Here is a 23,569-nt window from a genome sequence, read left to right as displayed (position 1 = left end):
CCTCGCCGCGTGGACCCGCAGGCCTGGGATGGTTCCCCCCGGAGGCCTGGAGGCCGGGAAGGACGCGCGGGGAGGAGGCGGGGATGCACATGCGCAGAGGGCGGGCTCCGGCGGGCGCGGAGCGCGGGCTCGGCTCTGACAGCCGGGGCTGGGGGAGCGGCTGGGCCCTCGGAGCGATGCCTCGCTGCTAACTCGTAAACGTAAGCAAGTAGCGGGGCCTGCCTCGCACGGTTCGCACGAATACGCATTCCAGGCATTTACCTGTAAAAGCACTCGGGACGGTGCCCGGCACGTAAATTGTTAAGAACATTCTCAAGATTCCCCTCCCAGGCAACGCCGTGCCGCCCGTTAGGCGTCCGCGGCGGTTTCCTGCCCGTGGACCGGGTGGAGGGATCGCTACCTGCGGCTCCTGTCGGACCGGGAGGCTTCCTCCCAGAAACGCGCATCCAAGTGCTGCCCCTTCAGGCACAAGCCAAAAGGAGGGAAAGGTGCCTGGATTGCATGTCTGAAGGTGAACAATTATGTTACTTTAGGTCAATTTTTTAACACTTGGAAAATAAATTTAATATTTGTGACCGTAGTTACTCTCCAGAGTGAGGAATAAAGCACACTAGCAGTTCGGTGTTAATAATAAAAATTGCTCACATATAAGGAACTTCATATAAAGAGGAGGGCACACCAAAATGTACCTGGCGCCAAATGTACATTATTTTATGTGCACATCCGATATTTTTAGTACAGTATGATCCTATAGTCATGCTTCTAAAAAATTTTTATTGAATTTATTGGGGATGACTTTGGTTACTAAAATGATACAGGTTTCAAGTATACAATTCCTTTTTTTAAATTTTTTTTATTAAATCTTTATTGTTCAGATTATTACATTTGTTCCTCTTTTTCCCCCCCATGACTCCCCTCCTCCCAGTTCCCGCCCCACCCTCTGCCCTCACTCCCCACCCACTGTCCTCATCCATAGGTGTACGATTTTTGTCCAGTCTCTTCCCGCATCTCCCACACCCCTTTCCCCCCCAAGAATAGTCAGTCCATTCCCTTTCTATGTCCCTGATTCTATTATAATCAACAGTTCATTCTGTACATCAGATTATTTATTCACTTGATTCTTAGATTCACTTGTTGATAGATGCATGTTTGTTGTTCATAATTTGTATCTTTACCTTTTTCTTCTTCTTCCTCTTCTTAAAGGATACCTTTCAGCATTTCATATAATACTGGTTTGGTGGTGATGAACTCCTTTAGCTTTTCCTTATCTGTGAAGCTCTTTATCTGACCTTCAATTCTGAATGATAGCTTTGCTGGGTAAAGTAATCTTGGTTGTAGGTTCTTGGCATTCATCACTTTGAATATTTCTTGCCACTCCCTTCTGGCCTGCAAAGTTTCTGTTGAGAAATCAGCTGACAGTCGTATGGGTATTCCCTTGTAGGTAACTGAGTTTCTTTCTCTTGCTGCTTTTAAGATTCTCTCTTTGTCTTTTGCTCTTGGCATTTTAATTATGATGTGTCTTGGTGTGGTCCTCTTTGGATTCCTTTTGTTTGGGGTTCTCCGCGCTTCCTGGACCTGTAAGTCTATTTCTTTCACCAGGTAGGGGAAGTTTTCTGTCATTATTTCTTCAAATAGGTTTTCAATATCTTGCTGTCTCTCATCTTCTGGCACCCCTATAATTCTGATGTTGGTACGCTTGAAGCTGTCCCAGAGGCTCCTTACACTATCTTCGTATTTTTGGATTCTTTTTTCATTTTGCTTTTCCATTGGGTGTTTTTTGCTTCTTCGCATTTCAAATCTTCGACTTGATTCTTGCGCTCCTCTGGTCTGCTGTTGGGTGTCTGTATAATATTCTTTATTTCAGTCATTGTATGCTTAATTTCTAGTTGGTTCTTTATCACAACATCGAGGGTCTCACTAGATTTCTTGAGGATCTCACTACATTTATTGGCGGTTTCTAGAAAATTATTGAAAGACCTTAAAAGTGCATTTTTTAGCTCTATATCCTCCATTTCTGTCATGTTTCTTTGTCTCCGCATTTTTTAAGCTTTCTTGGTGCACCCCCTTGTGGTCTTTGTGCGCAGTCTTGTTGTAGTTAAGCCTTGATTGTTGTCGGCAATACTGGGGGTGATTTGCTCTCCTGGCTAACTGGCTATGAGAGTCAGCTGTGTCTGCAGTGGGAGAGCTTCTGTGCTGGATCTCTAGGGCAGTGCTAATCTAGCGTTTGCCTAAGGCTATCCAGCAAATGCCTTTGTGCAGGGCTTGGGCGGGGCGGGTCCCTGGGGATCTACAGGGCGGGCGGAGCGAGCAGTTATGGCTGCTCTCAGTTCCGTCCCCAGGGGCTCTGCCTCTCAGATTCTCAGCATCCGCTGCAAACCTAGGAGAGAAAGCTGCCTTCGATTTGCGACCGAAGCCAGACAGTCCCGCTTCTCCCGTTTGAGTCTGGGTCCCTAGAGACTCGCCCGGATCTGGAGCTCAGAGTCTGAAACTCCCTCCCGATTGAAAACAACAGCCACACCCTCTGCCACCAGCCCACTCCACATGCACTCCGCACCTTAGTATTTCACTTCAGCACTGTGCCTCCTCTGAGTCTCGGTATGTTATTCTCTTTCCTCCTAGTTGTAGAACTTCCACTCAGCCAGCCTTTCTGTGGTTCTGGATGATGTCCGTTCCGTCTTTTAGTTGTATTTTTGAAGTGGTTGTTCGAGGCAGTAAACTCTGGCATTAACCTATGCTGCCATCTTGGTTCCTCTCAAAATTTTTTATTCTACAATTCCTTTTAAAAAAATATATTTTATTGATTTTTTACAGAGAGGAAGGGAGAGGGATAGAGAGTTAGAAACATTGATGAGAGAGAAACATCAATCAGCTGCCTCCTGCACACCCCCTGCTGGGTATGTGCCCGCAACCAAGGTACATGCCCTTGACTGGAATCGAACCTGGGACCCTTCAGTCCACAGACCAAAGCTCTATCCACTGAGTCAAACCAGTTAGGGCAAGTGTACAATTCTTTAATACACCACCCCAAGTCAGGTCTCCTTCCATCACCATTTATCGCCCTTTACCCTCTTCTACCTCCCTCACCCTCCTTTCCCTCTGGTAATCACCATACTGTTGTCTGTGTCTATGAATTTTTTGGGGGGGGGGGTGGGCATATTATTTATTTTTTAAATATGTTTTTTATTGTTAATAGTATTACAGATATCTCCCATTTTCCTGGGCATAGTATTTTATGATGAGCTTCTTATGAAACAACTAGAGGCTCGATGCACGAAATTCTTGCAAGGGGCTCGGCCCTCACAGCCCCAGCTTTGTCCGGAAGGTCGTCTGGAAGGACATTCAGAAGGTCATCCGGCTGTCTGTCTAATTAGCATATTATGCTTTTATTATTATAGATATATAGTGAACTTTCTTTGGTCAATGTCATTTTTTACCTTTTATTTTTTTTAACAACTTCAGATTTATAGAAGAGTTAGTTAAAAAGCTAGTTCCCATATATTCTTTCCCCAGCTTCTAGAATTCTGTGCCATTGGCCAGTACAGTTCAGTGCCTGTCCTTGTCCAGCTAGCTTAGTCTGATCCCGGCTGGCGCTGTGTTGCCATACTCAGGCTCGGGCTTGGACCTGCACCTGGAGTCCGCGCATGGCTGTTAGGAGAGAAACGCAGGAACAAACTGGTGAGTGCATGTTACTGAGTGAGAGTGCGAGAGAGCTTTGTTTTTGTCAGGCTGATTACATTATCGTGGGCTTCGGAAAAACTAGAGCCCTTGCAAACCAACCAACTTCTCAATTGTCTTAGCATTGGGTTCTCCCTCTAACCAATCCATTTCCTATATCTTCCAGGGTTCTATGTCCCTTATCCAATCCAGTCCTTTTCCCAGGCTAGACCGACAGGCCTCTATGGTTCCTAACTTGGCTCCTACTGTGCATGTCTCATAGTAAAAGCACCTCCCTTGTGCCATGTTGGCTTCTACGGGGCATGTGCCCCAGCAGAGGAATTTCTGCTGTTTTTATTCCTCCCCTGGTAAGGACCAGTAACAGTCCTTCCTTCCTGCTTGGGGGATTAGGTCTCCAGGGTGGAGGATGCCCGGGACCAGCATGTCAAACTGGCACCCCGTGGGCCGCATGCAGCCCACAACGAATATTTTTGCGGCCCAGCCAATATAACGGTATGTAAAAAATGTTTTAATAGAAATTTCATAACTTTTACAATATCCTGTTATACATAGTTATTAATAACGAACTACAACGTTCGCTAATGACTGATTACTATAATCGTGTTGCATTCATTTCCCTTATGCGCCTTACACACAGGCGCACCATTTCTCTCCACTAATACTAGCAGTGAATATTTTGCAGCCGATTGCCCCATCATTAGTCTTGGACTGACTTGTTTGGTGTGCGCAACAGGAAATATTTCGCTTTCGGAGAACAAAAAAATAGATTTATTTGCACTATGCTTATTAATTTGTGCAGTTATTCAGTATCTGGTAAGTTAATGTTCAAGAAAAATGTTCATTTTTATTAAAATGTTATTTTATGTTAATGATTACTCATTTATTTCAGCCCTTTGTATTCAGCATGTCTCTATCGAAATAAACCTTTGTTTCTATGAAAATTGAAACTTTTGGTTTTTTGCGGCCACATAAACTTAAACCTTATTTATTTGTCCCATGTTAGCCTTTGAGTTTGACATGCTTGCCCTGGGGTGTGTGTGAAGCTATAACTTCCTAGTGAAGCAGGCTTATTATCCAATTCAGGTCCCTAGATTATTATGCTTAATAATGTCTGGTTCCCTTTGCTTCCTTTTATTAATATCTGGCTACATATTCTAATACTACTATACATGTAAAGTACTTTCAGAATTGCTAACCCCTATGAGAATTTACCGAGACTACAATGTTTATGTACATTTCTTTTTGTTTTCAGTCTCATTGTATCCAGTAAAAATGTTTTACAAAGTTATTTAGGATAGCTCCTCCCCCCCCTTTTTCATTCAAGTTACATTATACATTTATTTGTAAAAATAGAGTGACTTGTCACAGTCTGCATTCAATGCTCACTCTGTTTGATTTTCTTTTTGTTGGAATAGAGTTAGTTTCTCTCTTGGTGGTGTATAGCTTTGTGGGTTTCGATGAATGCATCACCAAAATATCAAGCAATATAGTTCTATTGTCATAAATATTGCCTGGAGTGACCTGTTATTACTCAATCTCTATTTACTCACCAAGCCCCTGGCATCAGTGATCTATTCTCTTTTATATAATTTAACTGTTATAAAATGTCAAATAGATGGAATGATATAATATGCAGCTTTTTTCAGTTAGCAAAAGTCATTTAAGATTTATTCATATTGTAGTGTGAGGCATTAGTTCATTCCTTCTTATTACTGAACAGGAGGCCCGATGCATAAAATTTGTTCCCCTGGCTGCCGGCACTGGCTTCCTTCTGGCATCCAGGACCAGGACTTCCCTCTGGCCTCCGGCACCCGGGACCTGGGCTTCCCTCGCAGCTCCGGCTTCATCCAGAAGGTTGTCCGGTCTAATTAGCATATTATGCTTTTGTTATTATAGATAGTATTCCATTTATAGGTGCTCCACAATTTGTTTATCCAGTCACCTGTTGTCACCTGATTTGGTGGTTATGGAAAAAGATACTATAAACATTTGTGTTCAAGCTTTTGTGTGAACCTAAGTTTTTAGTTTGCTTGGGTTAATATATTGGAGTGGGTAAGTGTATGTTTACGTTTATAAGATACTAGAGGCCCAGTGCACAAAAATTTGTGCACTGGCGGGGGAGGGGGGGTGGGGGGTGTCCCTCAGCCCCATTTGTGCCCTCTCACAGTCTGGGACCCCTAGGGAGATAACCACCTGCTGGCTTAGGCCCTCTCCCTGGGTGGCAGATGGCAGGCCCTATCCCTCGGTGCCTGCCCCGCCTCCCCGGGTAGCGCACACCGCAGGGCCAGTCTGGGGGTTGGGACGCCGCCCCGGGTCGGGTCGCACACGAGACGCCCGGACGGGCTGGCCGATCGCTGCTGCCTCACCCGGCCGCCCCAGGTCAGGTCGCACATGGGACGCCGGGCGGGTTGGTGGATCACTGCTGCATTGCCCAACCTCCCCGGGTCAGGTCGCACATGGATGCCCGCCGCCCTGGGTTGCAGATAGCAGGCCCGGATGGTGGCAGGACAGCCGGGATGGCGCAGTCCCACCCCACCACCCCGGGTATCAAATAGCAAGCCCAGATCGGGGGGCAGGCAGGATGGCGCTGTCCTGCCCTGCCTGCAGTATGCAAATTAGCCGCCATCTTTGTTGGCGGTTAATTTGCATATCACGCTGATTAGCCAATGGGAGGCGTAGCGAAGGTACGGTCAATTACCATGTTTGTCTATTATTAGATAGGATTGTAATACTATTTACCAAAGTGTATTATTTTGCCTTCCCACCAGCAATGAATGAGAGATCTTGTTTCTCAATGTCCAGTGTTTGTTTTATTTTTTCATTCTAATAGGAGTGGAAAGACCTTGTGGTGTTTTATTTGCATTTCCCTATTTTGCTGATGGAAGTGGGCTTCTTTCACCAGGTCCCAAGGAAGACATTCCAGGGACCCATGTACGGGAGCTTGTGGCATGGTACGATTTATTTTGGGAGGAAATAGAAGGCTGTCGCCAGGTTCCCAGTGTCTCATCTTCATCTGTCCCCCTGTAGGAAAAGTCCAGCCTTGTCTTCAAGCCCAGAACAAAGGCCAGTGTGCAGAGATGCTGTGCCATATTAAAGCTGCGTGGTCTGACATGGGCCCCAGGTGGCTGCTAGGCCCACATAGCTGCTATGAAACAGTGATTTTCAACTGGTGTGCTGCAAGAATGTTTAAAACATTCAGTAATACCCGACTCTTTAGTTTAGTTACATTTAAATAAATATAAATATCAATAATTGTTTTAGGTCAGGTTCTCCATTGTTTTATTTTTACTTTTTATTTTTTAAATATTTTTTATTGATTTTTTACAGAGAGGAAGGGAGAGGGATAGAGAGTTAGAAATATCGATGAGAGAGAAACATCGGTCAGCTGCCTTCTGCACAACCCCCACTGGGAATGTGCCCACAACCAAGGTACATGCCCTTCACTGGAATCGAACCTGGGACCCTTCAGTCCCCAGGCCGACGCTCTATCCACTGAGCCAAACCGGCTAGGGCCATTGTTTTAAATGTAAGTAAAACCAAGAAAGATGAGAAGGCCACAACCTTGGAAGGATTGCCTCCCCTCCCCCCAAAGTGTGACAAGAAGAGGAGGGCAAAAGGACAGAGGTTCAAGCCCAGGTGTTATTGGAGGGGAGCGTGCCTCATCTGCAGTTGCTGCTGGGAGTGGAATTCTTGTGATATCCTGAGAAAAGGAATTTTCTGAGATTCTCATGGGAGGATGCAATATGGTTGAAAGTTTATTTTCATGGAATTATACCCCTGGTTTTCCAGAGTCCCATTTCCTTTAGTCCAGTCATAGAAGTGTAGATGGGGTTCAGTGGGACTAAAATCAGAGCCAGTGTCCAGAGTTTCCTTTCCATGTTGGAGTCAGGACCAGTCCGGCCTCAGGCTAGTTACAGTTCATTATCCATTGCATGGAGGGGTCCCTATGGCCGTGGGCTATAAGGGTAAATACCAGGAAGCCAAGAGCAAGCCAGGAGCACATGAACAATGAGTCCCATGAGCACAAGAGAGCAAATGTTTTTGTTTAGGGGATGATGTATCCCCAAATTTCCATGTGCTTGCAGTGGCCACGCCCATTCCAGCCAGTGACCTCTGTTTCCAGGTGTGACTGACAGCGTCTTCCTAGTCTCTCCAACTTTACTGGGCATGCATCCATCTCCTCTTTGTTGGATTCCTGGGGAGTGTGAAACTGCAGTTTCCTGGCTAAGTTGCCCAAATAACATGCATTGAGATGAAGCCAATTTATTAAAAAATTAAAGCATGCAAGTTTATTAAAGAAGCAAGGCAAGCAAATCATAATACGCTGTTGGGCTCTCTGCTAATACATTTTTATTGATTTCAGAGAGGAAGGGAGAGAGAGAGAGAAACATCAATGATGAGAATCATTGATTGGCTGCCTCCTGCACACCCCCTATTGGGGATCAAGACCCCAACCCAGGCATGTGCCCTGACAGAGAATTGAATCATAACCTCCTGGTTCATAGGTCTACACTCAACCACTGAGCCACACTGGCTGGGCCAGGCTTTATTCTTTTTTTGTTGTTAATCCTCATCCAAGGATATTTTTCCATTGATTTTTAGAGAGAGTGACAGGGAGAGGGAGAAACAGAGAGAAACATCGATATGAAAGAGATTGGTTGCCTCCCGCACCAGTCCCAACTGGGGGTGAGGGGTGGAGGTGGGAGGGACCAGGCATGGAGCCTGCAACCGAGGTGCCTGACGTGCGTGACCTTGACAGGAATTGAACCCTTGACCCTTCAGTCCTTGGGCTAATGCTCTATTCACTGAGATAGGGTGAGCCAGGCTTTATTCTTAATAGATTTTCTAGTTATTGGATTGTCCTTGGAAAGTACTAATTAAATTTTATTTGTTGTTTATCCTCAGTTGAGGCTATTTTCCATTGATTTTTAGAGAGAGTGGAAGGGAGGGGAAAAGACAGAGAGAAACATCAAGATGAAAGAGACACATTGATTGGTTGCCTCCACGGGAGGCCCAACCAGACCTGCATATCAAGCATGCCCCACGCTGGGGATCGAGCCCGCAACCCTGGCGTGTGCCCTTGACCAGAATTGAACCCAGGACCCTTCAGTCCATGGCCAATGCTCTATCCATTGAGCAAAACTGGCTAGGGCAGTACTAATTTTTATTTGTTGATTGAGAAGCCTGAGGAAGTTAGAAATGTATTTGCTCTCACAGCAGGTTGAAATAAAGAGCAATTCTAAAGGCATTAAGGTTCCTCTTAAAACTCTATCAAGATGGAATGCTCATCAGAGCTGAGTACAATATGGGTAACAGTATTTTACCATGGAATATCAGAAGGTTTATATACTTTATTCTTAAGATACAAGCAATCACTAAATAACATCACACTAGGTGATCATTAGTGTTTAACAGACAAATCAGAATGAAGCATCTTAAAAAGTTGAACCTCATTGAAAGTCATCACTAAAAAGGGGAAGTAAGGTGGCAGGATTTAGATTGGAGCAGCATTTAAAATTATATGAAGTATGGGCAATAAATTAGTTTTATTAGTAATATAGTACTAGTAAAGTAAATTACTAGTAATGTAGTTGGTGCAGTTGGGTATTGTGACTTTTTTGTGTTATTAGGTTACCTTAGTTAAGTATGACATAAAGATGGTATTTTATCATGAGATAGTGAAAAACTATAAAATGATATAGGGAAAACTTGCCATTGACTTGGAAAATTAATAATGTGGATAGGGATCCATTAACAATTCAACTTTATTTAGACGCTGTTTATTTTGTATATTCACTGCTACATTCTATCAGGAAATTTCTTGATGTTATGAAAAATCATCAAGTAAAATACATTTATTTGAAAAAAATTCTAACGTTTAGTCTTTTTGCATGTAAATATACTACGCAAAATAAGTATATAGCACAAACTACCCCACCACAAATTGCTGTTTGCACCATTTCTGAAACACATACCAAATACAAAAGTGCCTTTACATTGGTTGTAGTGCTTTTAGCTCTAAGGAGCAGAACAAGGTAACATTGTAAAGTGCCACTTAGGAACTATCTTAGGCCCTATGGGCCATTGGGTCTCTGCTGGGCTACTCAGCTCTGCTCTTGGAACAGGAAAGTAAAGCAGAAATGAATGGTTTTTGTATAAAAACTTCATTAGAGAGATGCTGAAATTTGAATATCTCATAAATTTCACATCACAAAACATTATTTTTTCAGCTATTTAGAAATGTAAAGCCATCCTTAATTTGCCAGCCGCAAAAATGGGCGTGGGCCAGCTCTAGGTCACTTCTGGGAAAATGTACAAACCAACCAAATGGCACTACAGCAATAAAGTCTGGGATGGATGTTGGCAGCCAATCTTTTTCTGCAGTTAATTCAAAAGAGACACATCACAATGATGATAATATCTAACATATAGCTATTTTTCCATCTCAGAAACTATTCTAAGTGCATTAAAATAACTCATTTATTCCCAAAGCAATCCTAACATATTATCATTTCTCCTACAAAAGTAAACTGAGGCATCGAGAGGTTGTGTGGCCTGCTCCATGCTGGAATTGGAGCCTATGCCATGTCACTTCTACCAGAAATAAACAGGCAGCACAGAACATTTAGGACCCCTACAAAATACAAAACAGATAGCTGTGCACCCTGCTAAAACATCGACAGTAAGATAGACAACATTTGCTTACATAGCATTATTTGTTTACTGGGTAGAGGATTATTAGCTGTTTGAAAAAATAAACTCAGGCTTTTCCTATAAATGTGTCCCTAATGTAAAATGTAGCTGACAGTTGAAAATTTTACAAAAACATTTTTAACTTCTTTCTGAAGGATTAGTGACAACATACATATTCATTTAAAAATGACAGAAAACAGAAAAAATACATTATAATTAAAAATATACTTAAATGCACATTGACAGGAGTCACTGCTGAAACATAATGTAAAATATCTTCATGTACATAAAAACTACTGAACTAAAGTGACATATTTCCCTATGTACAAGTATGGGTTCCACACGCACATCAAACACCACAGGCTGTGTTTTGTAGTGCACTCACATACACACATAAGCCCTACATACTACAGGACTCTCCATGTGTTTAATGATGTTGTCTGATTATTCAATTTATTTGTACTTTTCAAAACCTTAGTATATCTAGACAGTTGTAGTTTTCTTTAAAAAAACAACAAAAACACACACCTTACAGTCAAATCTATGTAACATGACTTCTGGTATCACTATTTCCCTCAGAATAGATTCTCTTTGAATTTTCTTTTAAAAGCTTTCATATATTTAAAGGTTCTATCCCAGTATCAATAATCTGACATTTGCTGAAACATCTGATGGAAGTTTCTGTATCTGTTCCCATCTTTGCAGTCAGCCCCTCTGTGTTCTGAGTGTAACTGGGGTAAAAAGACTTCTGAATGATCAGGATACTGACAGAGTCTCTCACCTGAGCTTTTGGATGTCTGGTGATGGCTGCCCTGCCAGAAAATTTCCTGACATTCATTTTACTTACAGGACTTCTCTCCTGTGTGATTCCTATGTTGTACAATAAAGTCTGACTTCTCAAAGGTTTTCTCATGTTTCATGATTTGCAGTGTTTCTGCCATCTATGTTGTCTGATATTTAGTCAAGTCTGAGATATGGTAAAAATTTCACTCATAGAATTTCTCTCTGTATTTCCTCTCTGTGAAGGATTGTTGCTAAAGTTCCCCATATTGATGGTATTCCTAAGATTTTTGTCTTGTGTAAATTATCTCATTATTCTGAATGGTGCATTCAGACAGAAGTTCCAAATTCATACTATTTATTTGCTCTTTCTCGCTCTGTGTGTCTTTTGATGTGCAGTGAGTTCTGACTTCTGGATAAAAGATTTCTTACAATCTTGACATTCATAAGGTTTCTCCCCTGTGTGTTTTCTCTGGTGTATGATAAAATGTGACTTCTGAGAAAATAACTTCCCACATTCCTTACATTCATAAGGTTTCTCTCCAGTGTGAGTTCTTTGATGTAACCGCAGGACTGAATTCACAGAGAAAGATTTACCACACTCATGACATTTGTAGGGCTTCTCCCCTGTGTGTTTTCTTTCATGTTTAGTAAGGTCAGATTTATAGTAAAAGTGTTTTCCACATTTATTACACTCAAAGGGTTTCTCTCCTGTGTGAGTTCGCTGATGTACTGTGAGGGCTGACTTCTGGTAGAAGCATTTCCCACATTCAGTACATTTATAGGGTTTCTCCCCAGTGTGAGTTCTCTGATGAGTTTTGAGGTGTGAGTTTCTAGAGAAGAATTTCCCACATTCCTTACATTTATAAGGCTTTTCCCCCGTGTGTGTTCTTTGATGTACTGTAAGGTGTGATTTCTGGGAAAAATATTTCCCGCATTCCTTACACTCATATGGTTTCTCCCCCGTGTGTGTTTTCTGATGTACCATTAGGTATGCCTTAACATAGAAGAACTTCCCACATTCAGTACATTCGTAGGGTTTCTCTCCTGTGTGTGTTTTCTTATGTTCCGTGAGGTGTGGCTTCTGGTAGAAGGACTTCCCACACTGATCACATTCATAGGGTTTCTCCCCTGCATGAGTTCTCAGATGTCTACTGAGAGATGACAGGTGGTAGAAAGTTTTCTTACATTCTTGACATTCATAAGCTTTCTCTCTAGTGTGAGTCTTCTGATGTCTTGTGAGGTCTCCATTCCCGGGGACAGATTTCCCATCTTCACTGGGTTTGTCCTTCGAATGAGTATTCTGATGTACTGTAAGGATAGACTTCTGGTAGAAGGACTTCCCACATTCATTGCATGTATAGGTTTTCTCTTTGGTATGAGTCTTCTGATGTGTGGGTTCTCCAGTCCTGGAGAAAAAAATTTCAAATTCATTAATGTATAAGGCTTTTTTATTTGACTGCTGTGTGTATTTTACAGCTGTGTGGTGTGGTAGATAGCCATGAACAGAGCAAGGACAATGGGCCAGGGACAGAAGGTCACGAGGGCAGAAAGCCTCAGAGTCCCAGCAATGGGAAAAACTGGGAAAAGAAGTACCTCACCCACAGTGTAACCTTTCCTACCCTAGCATATCACTTCCTGCTCATGTGATTTAAACCTCTTGACCTTTCATTTCTGGTTGTAGGGTCCAGACGTTCTCCAGACCTTTCATATCACTTGTCATGTGATTTGGACCCTCCTCTGACCTTTCCTCTTTAGCATGTTGCTAGTCTTGGGATAGACCCCCTTAGAGGAGGAACAAGGGGCCAAAGAGTGGCCTCATGCAACTCCCATGTGGGCCCTTGCATGATCATTCCCTTAGGCATCAATCCCTAGGGATAACATCTAGGCCTCAGTTGTGTTTTAGCCTGAGACTCACAAAAGAAACAAAACCAGACAAATGATGGCTGACCTCAGGACCTGCAATGACTAATGAGCCTCTGCCTTGGTGCCAACCAATGAGTAGAGACCATGAGCCTCAAAGGACACACCTGGAAAGCTGATGAATGTTCTATTGGGATCCTCCCCTGAGACCTCCAGATAAAGAACCTCAAGATTTAGGTTGGCTCACCCTCTTGGGAGCACATCTGAGCCTTTCCCCTCATCCTCTTCTTCCCACCAGGTGCATTACTTTGACCTTTCTCTCTCCTAAGTTCCAAGGGCCCTTGTTTTGCTCCTGTAACGTGTTTAACTTGTTTCCTGAGCCCATTTATTCCTCAGCTCACTTCTACCTCTGTGACTTTCTAGGTACACTTTCTCTTACAGTGTGAGTCTCGGATCTGAATTCTTTCTTAGTCAGAACTCAAGTACTGAGGTTGCTGAACCAAGGTCTGGTCTGACTTCAGTCTAACACTTGATGCCATTCTCGCCACCAACATAAGAACCAATTTCTATGAATTTCCCATATTAATTAGATTCATAGGGTTTCTCCACTGTGAATGCTCTCTGACATACACTGTGGTTTAATGTTTGGTAGGAGAACCTTCACTTGCACTATATTCATTCATAGGCTCTCTCTACTTAACTCTACTTTATATCATAAAGCCTCCCTGATTGTGTAACTCTGAAGAATCAGAAGACTGCTTCAATAATTGAGCCCCCTGATCTTGAATAAGGCCTCCATTATGAAAAAGGGCTTTCCCATTTGCATTTTGTTCTTTGCAATTTGCTCCAATGTTAGTTTTCTCACATGTAGTATTAACTAGTACTCTCCCACTTCCAGTACCCTCGTCAAGACCCTTTCTTACAAAACTTCTAATTTTAAAACTGAATTCTTGAACTTGCCTTGACTTTTCAGCTTGGCTTTCCTGGTGTCTTTCTTCTGATTCATGAATCTTCCATAGATCTACAAAAAAATTCAATATTTAATACCATATACATCTTAAACAATAGTATGGTCATAGGGTTGGGTTGATTCTTAGACTTCAAGTCAATCTCTTCAAATGAAGGAACTCTCAAATGCAAACTTCCTCTATTTCATTGTTTTATAAAAAATAATAAACACTAAAAACTGCTATAGAAGAAAGGGGAGGAATGTGGTTATAAACCCAAGGACCACTGACACTTTACAAATAATGACCTTAAAAACTTGGAGGATGCCCTAGCCCAGTGGTCGGCAAACTGCGGCTCTCGAGCCACATGCAGCTCTTTGGCCCCTTGAGTGTGGCATTTGTAGGGGAAACATACAAGTTATTTGATAGGGACTCTGCAAGGTTAACTTGGATACACGTGAAATAAGATTCTATTTATGAAAGATACTTCAGCGAGTAAATGAAGTAATGATTAGCATGTGTTCGGAGAGTCACAAGGAAAAACAAGATGTAGTAGGCTAGACTAGTTCCTGACAGAATATTAATTTAACTGTGTTTTGTAATCATGAGTCAGTGTAAATTTACCATGATAGACTAGTAGCAATATAACTTTGCAGCATTATACAACTACTATGAGGATTTAAATTAAAAATTAGCTTTTAACACTGATAAAGAAGGAATTTAGATAAGTGGATCTATCCTATAGGATGGTAAAATATGGTACCAAAATATAAATAAAATAAAGGTGCTGGAAACATCAATTTTAGGAGTTCACAGCCTAAAAAACAAGGCTTTGGTCTAGAAAAGTTAAGCCTGGCAGAAGTTACTACACAGGGCAGACGATAGAGTGTGTCTTTTGTTAACTGAAACTGAATCTTTCAAAAAATATCTAGTGAACAAATTAACATATGCCAGGCATGGCTTCTGCACATGAATGCACAAGTCAGAAAATACATGAAAAATATTGAAGGAACCAAAGTGAGATTATTTGTTTGTTTTATTTTTTTATCTTAGTGTTATTTTAGGAAGCATAATCAGTACTTTGGGTAAAAGACAAACACCATCTACATGGAAGTATCATCTTTGAAATAATAAAACTGATGAAAGGCATAGTGATTTGTAATCTAGTTTCAGAGTTTAAAGAGAGAATAGGAAATTAAAATTGGTGCAGAAACTAACGAAGGCATTTGTGTTAATAAAAGGAGGGAAATGGCATTTGAAAAAAATGTATAAGCCAGAGTCATAAACACTTTAGGATTGATTATAGCTGCATACTTCAATGGCAGGAGTAATTGAATTCTAGAAAAAAAATGTTTAAGTCAAGGTTAGTGTATAGGAAAGATAGATAAACGTATAAAAATGTTGAACGAGGGGGGGGGGAATTTCAGTGGAGAGAATGAAAATTGGAGGTGTGATTTATGTTGCTTACATATGCTGATCAAGCATCCTCATTCATTTCCAGACATCTAGGGCACTTAAAAAATATTCCTGAAAAATATTTCAAAAGGCCAAAGGCACCAACAACCTCACAACTAATCACCAGGGCTCTGACTTCTCACTCACCAGTGTAGTTCTGACGTGGAAACTCTACTTCTAATATCCATGGCTCCTTTCCTTGCTTCAACTTCAAAACTGCATTTGACTTATTCACAAAATAACCTATTAATGGAAAAGATAAAGAAAACAGAACTTGCTTGGAATTTAGGGACTCTGAAGAACCGAAAGTAGTTTTCGGAGCAGAACAATGAAGGTCCTCCTAGGCTTGGTAAGTTTAGATTTTTTTCAATTGGGAGGGTGGAGACACAAATATTTTTTCTGGTACCCAAAATGGATTCATGAAAAAAATTAGTATTATTCAAACCTAAAGATACCTTACATGTTCCACAACTGGGAAAGAAAATGCAAACTACTAGAAGTCACTGAGGGGGGAGTTTTTCTCACCCACTGAGACGAGGTGACGGTAGTTCTCCTGCATCACTTCCTTGTACAGGGCCCTCTGAGCTTCGTCCAGTAATTGCCACTCCTCCTTGGTGAATTCCACAATGACATCCTTGAACGTCACTGATCCCTGTAACAACATATTTCAGTTCTATTCTGCAGTTATCAGAATAGAGTAGCATTGAAAAGGCATGTAAACTAGCTCTTAATGTGCTAACTGTAGAATTTACCCTGGAAAGTTAAGATACACCGCTACTCTGTACCCTGCTTTACACACAGACAAAGTATTTGTTCAATATATATTTACTGAGATATCACTGGAAGCCTGGATCTCTGCTGGGGATAAAATGATGAATGAAAATAACTATTTCTGTTATCAAGGAGCTTACATTCTGGCAGGGAGACAAAGATGTAAATTCTTCTTTTTTTTTTTTAAACCCTCACCCAAGGACACTTTTCCATTGATATTCAGAGAGAGTGGAAGAGAGGGAAAGACTAAGAGAAACATCAATGTGAGAGAGAGACACATCGATAGGTTGCTTCCTGCATGAGCCCCGACCAGGGCCCAGACCAGGGAAGAGCCTGCAACCAAGGTACGTGCCCTTGACCAGAATCGAACCCAGGACCCTTCAGTACGCAGGCCAATGCTCTATCCTCTGAGCCAACTGGCTAGGGCAAGATGTAAATTCTTAACATGCAATATGCACAGCAGGTGCTATGACAGAAGAGTATACAAGATGTAAGATGGTCACAAATAGGGATAGTTGTTTTGTATTATTAAGTTAGATTTTATTAGGTGGTTCAAGTGACTATGCAAACTTCAGGAATTAAAAAAACAGAACTGGCAAAGGCCCAGATGCATCAAAAATGGCAAATTTAGGAAACTACAAATAAGAAAGTATAATATGAGAACATAGTGTAGGACCAAAATTAGTTATGTGATAGTCAAGTCAGGTTACAAAACATGGAGTAATTCTGAATTTGACTTTTGGGACATTAAGTGGGTATTTTGCATACCCACTTAATGTCTTATACATCATATATTTACATCTATTAGTTTGTTTACTAAAGTTGACAAGTTTTCTTTTTTGTATTTATATGAAAGAAAAGTATTGCCCTACCGGATTTGGCTCAGTGGATAGAGCCTCGGCCTGTGGACTGAAGAGTCCTGGGTTTGATTCCAGTCAAGGGCATATGCTCAGATTGTGGGCTCCATCCCCAGTTTGGGTTGTGCAAGGGGCAGCTGATCAATGATTCTCTCTCATCACTGATGTTCCTAACTCTCTCTCCCTCTCCCTTCCCCTCTGAAATCAATAAAACATATCTAAAAAATAAAAAAATTAAAGCATGTGCAATTAAAAATATGAATCAATATTCTGCTATTTCACACTATGTGGACTGTCTTATACATTTTTGGAATGTTCACTCTTTTGCTTTGTAGATGCAAATACAGATAATGGGGAACCACTGAAGAGAGAGATGTAACCACTAGAGTTATATATTAGTAGTTTAGAATAAAACTAAAATAGAAGAGGCAAATGGCACATCAGAAAGATGGAGTGTTAGAAAATTTAGAGACACATGTAAGCAATAAACATTTACATTCAAGTAGCAGCACTGGGGGAAAGAAGCATAATGCATCTTTGTAATTAATTGGAAATTAATAATGACTGGGAGAGAGTGGGAGGGTAACTCATATAGTGTCTATATGGTTTGGTAATGGCTAGAGCCATAATGCTAATTATTTTCATTCTTGGGTTTTTACTGATAGAACTATTTAAGGCTATACAACTTCCTCTGATAATTGCTTTATTTATATTCTAGAATCTGAAATGTAGTATTTTTTAAAATATATTTTAATTGAGTTCAGAGAGGAAATGAGTGGGAGAGATAGAAATATCAATGGTGAGAAAGAATCATTGATTGGCTGCCTCCTGCACACCTCCAATGGGATCAAGCCTGCAACCTGGGGCAGGTGCCTTGACCAGGAATTGAACCATGACCTCCTGCTTCATAGGTCAACACTCAACCACTGAGCCATGCCAGTTGGGCTAAATATTTTTTAAAGAACTAATAAATAAAATCAAAACGCAATGTTTTCTACAAACTTATAACATCCTACATATTCTAGCTCCTTTTACCTCTTTGATTTTACCTCTTACCTTGCTTCCTCTAAATAACTTCTCTCTATGTCCCCATTATCTGCTTCAATGTCCCAAATACTGTTTCTGAAACATGCCTCGGGGCATTTGTACTTGCTATTGCTCCTATTTAGAATGCTCTTCTGCCATATTTCTTCTTGGCTCGATGGCTCATTTAATTCAGAACATTCCTCAAATATTTCTTTTTAGAGTGGGCATTCCCTAACCAACTTACTCCCTGGTCCTCACTTCACTGCATCCCTCTGTCCTCTTAAACTGCTTGAGTTTGCCTCTGAGTTCAAGTCAGAAATACCAGTCAAATGTTGATTGATATAATCAATCATTATATAATACTAGAGGCCCGGTGCACAAAAATTTGTGCACTCGGCGTGGGGGGGGGTGTCCCCCAGCCCGGCCTGTGCCCTCTCACAGTCTGGGACCCCTCGGGAGATAACAACCTGCTGGCTTAGGCCTGCTCCTGGGTGGCAGAGGGCAGGCACAATCCCTAAGTGCAGCCCCTGGTCAGGCTCAGAGCAGGGCCGATTGGGGAGTTGGGGCGCCACCCCGTCATGCACAGAGCAGGGAGGATCGGGAGGTTGCAATGCCACCCTCAGGGTAGACTGATGGGGGGGTTGGGGCACCGCCCCCTGTTACACTCAAGGCAGGGTTGATGGGGAGGTTGCAGCGCCACCCCCTGTGATGCACAGAGCAGGGCCGATCAGGGGGGTTGGGGCGCTGCCCCCTGTCACGCTGATCCCAGTGCCGGGAGCCTCGCTGCTCCGCTGATCCCAGTGTTGAGAGCCTCATTGCTCTGCTGATCCCGGTGCCGGGAGGCATATTACCCTTTTACTATATAGAATAGAGGCCTGGTGCACGGGTAGGGGCTGGCTGGTTTGCCCTGAAGGGTGTCCTGGATCAGGGTGGGGGTCCCCACTGGGGTGCCTGGCCAGGCTGGCTGAGGGGCTGAGGGCTGTTTTCTCGCTGGCAGTTGACTAAAAGCTCCCAACCGCTCCTTGTTTTCTTTTTCTTTTTTTTATTCTGGGCCAGCTTTAGCTCTGAGGCTTTGCTGCTGAAAACATGGATACAGTGTTGCGGTCCGGGGCTGACTGAAAGCCGGTTTTGTTTAGCTTCTTATTTGCAACATAGTAATAGTTGCTTAGAGTTGCAGTTGAGAGTCCGGCAAATGAGGCGGGGAACGTTGGAGTCTGCAGTCCCTGGAGGAAGCAAGCCTCCCTGCTCGCTTCAGTGCATGGCTGCCGGCCGCCATCTTGGCTGACAGTTAACTTGCATAAGGATACACTGATTAGCCAATGGGAAGGGTAGCGGTCGTACGCCAATTACCATGTTTCTCTTTTATTAGTGTAGACTAGTGGCCCGGTGCACGAAATTCGTGCACATTAAAAGGGAATTAATTAGAGGTAATATTTTATTTATTTATTTAATTTTTTAAAGCATTTTTAAAATTATTTTATTTTTATTGATTTCAGAGAGGAAGGGAGAGGGAGAGAGAGAGATAGAAACATCAATGATGAGAGAGAATCATTGATTGGCTGCCTCTTGCACATCCCCTACTGGGGATCGAGCCTGCAACCCAGGCACATGCCCTTGACCAGAATCGAACCTGGAACCCTTCAGTCCACAGGCCGACGCTCTAAATATTTTAATATTGCTATTTGCCCTTTCTCTATAATAGAAGTGTCAGAGATGAAAGAAAATTAGTAAAACGTATATGAAAATCTCCCTCCTGTCAGAGTCTGGGGCACACCACAGGACCCAGAGTCAAGTCCCTGACCATCCACATGCACCCTGAAATCGCACGAGACCCAGACCCGGCCGGCCCCAACCCTGTCAAGCCACGCAGGGTGGGGGGCACAGCCTCAGGTCCCCCGGCCCCGGCACTGGGGCGGGGGGCGTGGCCTCAGGTCCCCCAGCCCCGGTGCGCGGGCATGAGAGCATGATGGCGTGATGACCATTTGCATATTAGCTCTTTATTATATAGGATACATTATTATATTACTAGAGGCCCAGCATGCACATGGCTCGCTTCCGCTTGCTTCAGCTGGCCGCCCTGCTCATCGCCGCTCATAGTTCGCACCCCGCCCTCCCCTGCTCCTAGCTCTCTGCCACTCTTAGCTCTCCGCTGCTCATAGCTCTCTGCCACTAGTAGCTCACTCCTCGCCCTGCCTGCCGCAAGAGCCGCTGCTCGTTTGGTCGTGATGGTGTTACGGGTGTTGACCACGGGCCTTTTATGATATAGATAGTAGGGGACCAGTGCCCAAATTCGTGCACCTTGAAAGGAACTGTGGGCTGTGAGGCTGTGGTGGGCACAGGGGCGGGTCTCAGCCTATCCTCTGTGCCCCTGCCCGGCCCCTCCCGCTGCAGCCCCTGGTCCCCTGTCTGCTGGCAGCAGGTGTGAGCAGGGGGAGGTGGAGAAGCCTTGAGGGGTGAACAAGGCCGGCTGGCAGTCTCCTCGCCCTGCCCCCTCAGTGCCTGGGAGGGGCAGCCCTGCCCCCCACCACTGCCGGTTGCTGTCTTTGGAGGACTGGGGCTGGGCCAGCACTGGCAGTGAGTGCGAGTGCTGGGCGGGACCGCAGCGTGCAGGGCCGATGCACGCCATGTTCCTAGTGCGCCACCTGGTGGTCAGTGCCCATCATAGCGAGCAGTAAAATTCCGGGTTGAGCGCCTGCCTAATGGGACAATTTGTATTAGGCTTTTATATATATTTTTATATTATATGTTGTATATAATATAAATGTATAATATCACATTTGTTAGTATCCTCACCAATCTCATCAGAAAAGTATTTAAGTATTAGAAGTTGTCAAGTTCATAGTGAAGGATACAAGTTTTCCAAAATTCTCATGTTCACTTAAAGCTTAAATTTCAACCTTGGGAACACAGAGAGACAGTTATTTTCAGTGACAGGCTCACTTCACTCATTTCTGAGAAAATGTTAAATACCCGTCTGAATAACCAGCCTGCCTGCCATTTGCTCTTCCAAGGAAAAACAGCATTCCATGAAAGAGTGGCCAGATGAGCTCACAAACCAAACAGCCCCTCGGTGCTTTATTTCCCTCAAGACAACCAACCATCACGGTTCAGGTGCAGCAGAAGTATTTTATGTGAACTTCCTATTTCGTCACACTGAATGCTAAAAAGATGTGTACCCAAGGGTCAAAATTTAATAAAACTGATTTTTACTATTTCATCAAAGATATCCTTAAGTAAATGGGAGCACACTGCAGAGGAATGCAGTGGCATTGGTGTCACTGTCCTAATTCATGCCAACCAGGCTGCAATCTCTTCACCACTGGTGCAAATGTCAACAGTGTAGATTGGGTTCTGCATCTTAATAATACATGCTGACCTCACAGATCTCTTGAAAAGGTCTTGGAAACTGCTGTGCTAGTCAAACAGTATTTTCCCTAAAGGTGATTTTTAACTATTTACCTTTTAAATTTAATAAAAGGACCCTATTTCATAAAACTCATTGAACACACACACAGTGAAACAAAGTAAGGGCTTAGTAAATGACTCACCTGGAATTTGCTCATTTTCGGCTGCTTTGGGGAAAGGATAGAAACTATGCAGCCAGAACAAGGAATGTTGTAAGACAGAAGTCATGAGACTTGATCTTGCAGCTCCGGGAATCACCTGTCAGAGTTTCCAGACAACAGTTTAGTAAAAGGAAAACATTCTTTGGAAACATGAGAAGAAATAGGAAGGGCCGTGATAAAGGAGTACCCATCTGTCCCCTGGTGACTCTGAAATCAATCTTGATAACCTTGGGACATTTTTGAGTGAATTTAAACATTTCTTTCCTAGTGACTGTTTTGAAAATTATGTGTCTATTTACTAAATACCACAAAAGAATTGAAAACATAAACATCCAATAATAGATTAGCTAAGCAAGGTGTGTAATATATGTCCAAAGTATGGACCCCTGTGTTGGTGTTATAAATGATGAAGATAAATATTTATTGATATGGAAAGTGTTTAAATTACAGGTCATGACAATTTTTCCTATTACTACTATAAGCCCCACAAGTTTAGAAAGCCTTCAAAAGGTCTCAAAAATAAGATGTTTCTTCTCCCTAAATTGCAGTTTCTCAAAAATCACTTCTCCAAGAACCTTGTGTTGACTTCATTATAGTGGATCTGGGGTCTTATGGGCCATGCAAGGCTCTGCTATGAACAACCTAGAGACTGTCTTATTTTCAATGCTATTATCTTTAACACGAAGAAGAATTAGATAATGTTGAACAACCCTTCATGTACTGTTCTGATTCTGTAAGTCTTGACCCAGTGCCACAAATCCAGACAGCACCATGAAATTCACTGTCCCCTCCAAACTTGGGCTGGGCCTGAGGAAATTTAATTAGGCCTTAACGAATTCTGACATGGCCATCTAAAGTGTTGACAACGACACACATCTAACTTCTAAAATAACAATTTGGTACCATCATCCCCAAAGAGGCACTTTGCTAGGCAGCAAAAGGTAACCAGACGCCTCACGCTGAGATCTTTCCCATGTGCAGCAGGAACCCCTTCCCGCTGGCCGGGTGCTTGCAGTGGTTCTCAACCTTCCTAATGCCGCGACCCTTTAATACAGTTCCTCATGTTGTGGTGACCCCCAACCAGTTACTTCATAACTGTAATTTTGCTACTGTTATGAATCATAATGTAATGTAAATATTTGATATGCAGGATGTATTTTCAGGGTCGCGACCCACAGGTTGAGAACCGCTGCAAGAGGATGCTCCATGAGCCAGACGCACCAGCCAATGACAGGCATATGACATCACTTCCATAGCATGGAGCCTGGATGAAACCGCAGTTTTCATTTTTTAACAATGTCTGTCTCCCTTCCCCTCCTGACTGGGTAGGATTTGCAGCTTCTCCCATAAAACTTAAAAGTCAGAGCTTCCGTTATGGTTTCAACGTACATGTTTACCAGTTTGGGGAGAATAGGGACAGGTAGGAGAACGCAGCTACAACATTTGGCACAAGAATTCTGAGGAAGCCTCCACAAGTGCTGGGAATAGAACACTAGGAGGTAAGGTTAGTTAGCTTGTCCTAATCCACCGCCCGCTAATTATGTGCTGGGACAACTGCTGTGCTCAATGCAAATGTTAGTGCGGGGAACAGCAGGGGCCACAGAGTAAAACAAAGGAGAATGTAAAGCCCGTGGGCCAACGCCGGGTAAACAACGGCGCTCTGAACCGTTACCCCTGGGATTTATTGAAATGGAGGTGATTGATACGGATGGAAAGGATGGTTATGAGGATTAAGAGGATCAGATGAGCCAACAATGAAAAGAACAGCACACGCTGTGATAACAAAAGCAGCCCGTCTGTACGAGTCACCACGCTCTAAGTATTGTACCCTCTTCAACACGGAAAACGCCGAAAGTTGTACCGTCAGTTCACAGACGCGCATCTGAATCGTCCCGGGATGAACTTGCCCGTGGACCGCGGGCGCTGGGCTGGGGCC

The 23,569-nt window shown here is 42.9% G+C and overlaps 1 protein-coding gene across 1 annotated transcript; it reads right to left on the bottom strand.

Moving 5' to 3' along the window:
- Positions 1–9,422: 9,422 nt before the first annotated feature.
- On the bottom strand, positions 9,423–23,559 carry ZNF25 (zinc finger protein 25). Its single transcript, XM_006101183.3, has 6 exons — positions 23,495–23,559; positions 21,616–21,730; positions 15,939–16,065; positions 15,561–15,656; positions 13,972–14,032; positions 9,423–12,557 (listed from the first exon to the last, which is right to left on the bottom strand). Exons 2-6 carry the CDS (start codon positions 21,628–21,630, stop codon positions 11,507–11,509), a joined length of 1,350 nt encoding a protein of 449 aa, XP_006101245.1. The 5' UTR covers positions 21,631–21,730; positions 23,495–23,559; the 3' UTR covers positions 9,423–11,506.
- Positions 23,560–23,569: the final 10 nt, after the last annotated feature.

The sequence above is a fragment of the Myotis lucifugus genome, unplaced genomic scaffold (assembly GCF_000147115.1).
Source record: "Myotis lucifugus unplaced genomic scaffold, Myoluc2.0 scaffold_343, whole genome shotgun sequence".
Lineage (NCBI taxonomy): Eukaryota > Metazoa > Chordata > Mammalia > Chiroptera > Vespertilionidae > Myotis > Myotis lucifugus.
This window is presented reverse-complemented; position numbering and strand designations above follow the sequence as displayed.

Coding starts and splice junctions, on each gene's coding strand:
- ZNF25 (XM_006101183.3), bottom strand. Junction 15,657..15,938: donor CCGTCACCTCGTCTCAGTGG/GTGAGAAAAACT, acceptor TTCCATTAATAG/GTTATTTTGTGAATAAGTCA. Junction 14,033..15,560: donor TCCACGTCAGAACTACACTG/GTGAGTGAGAAG, acceptor ATTTTTTTGTAG/ATCTATGGAAGATTCATGAA.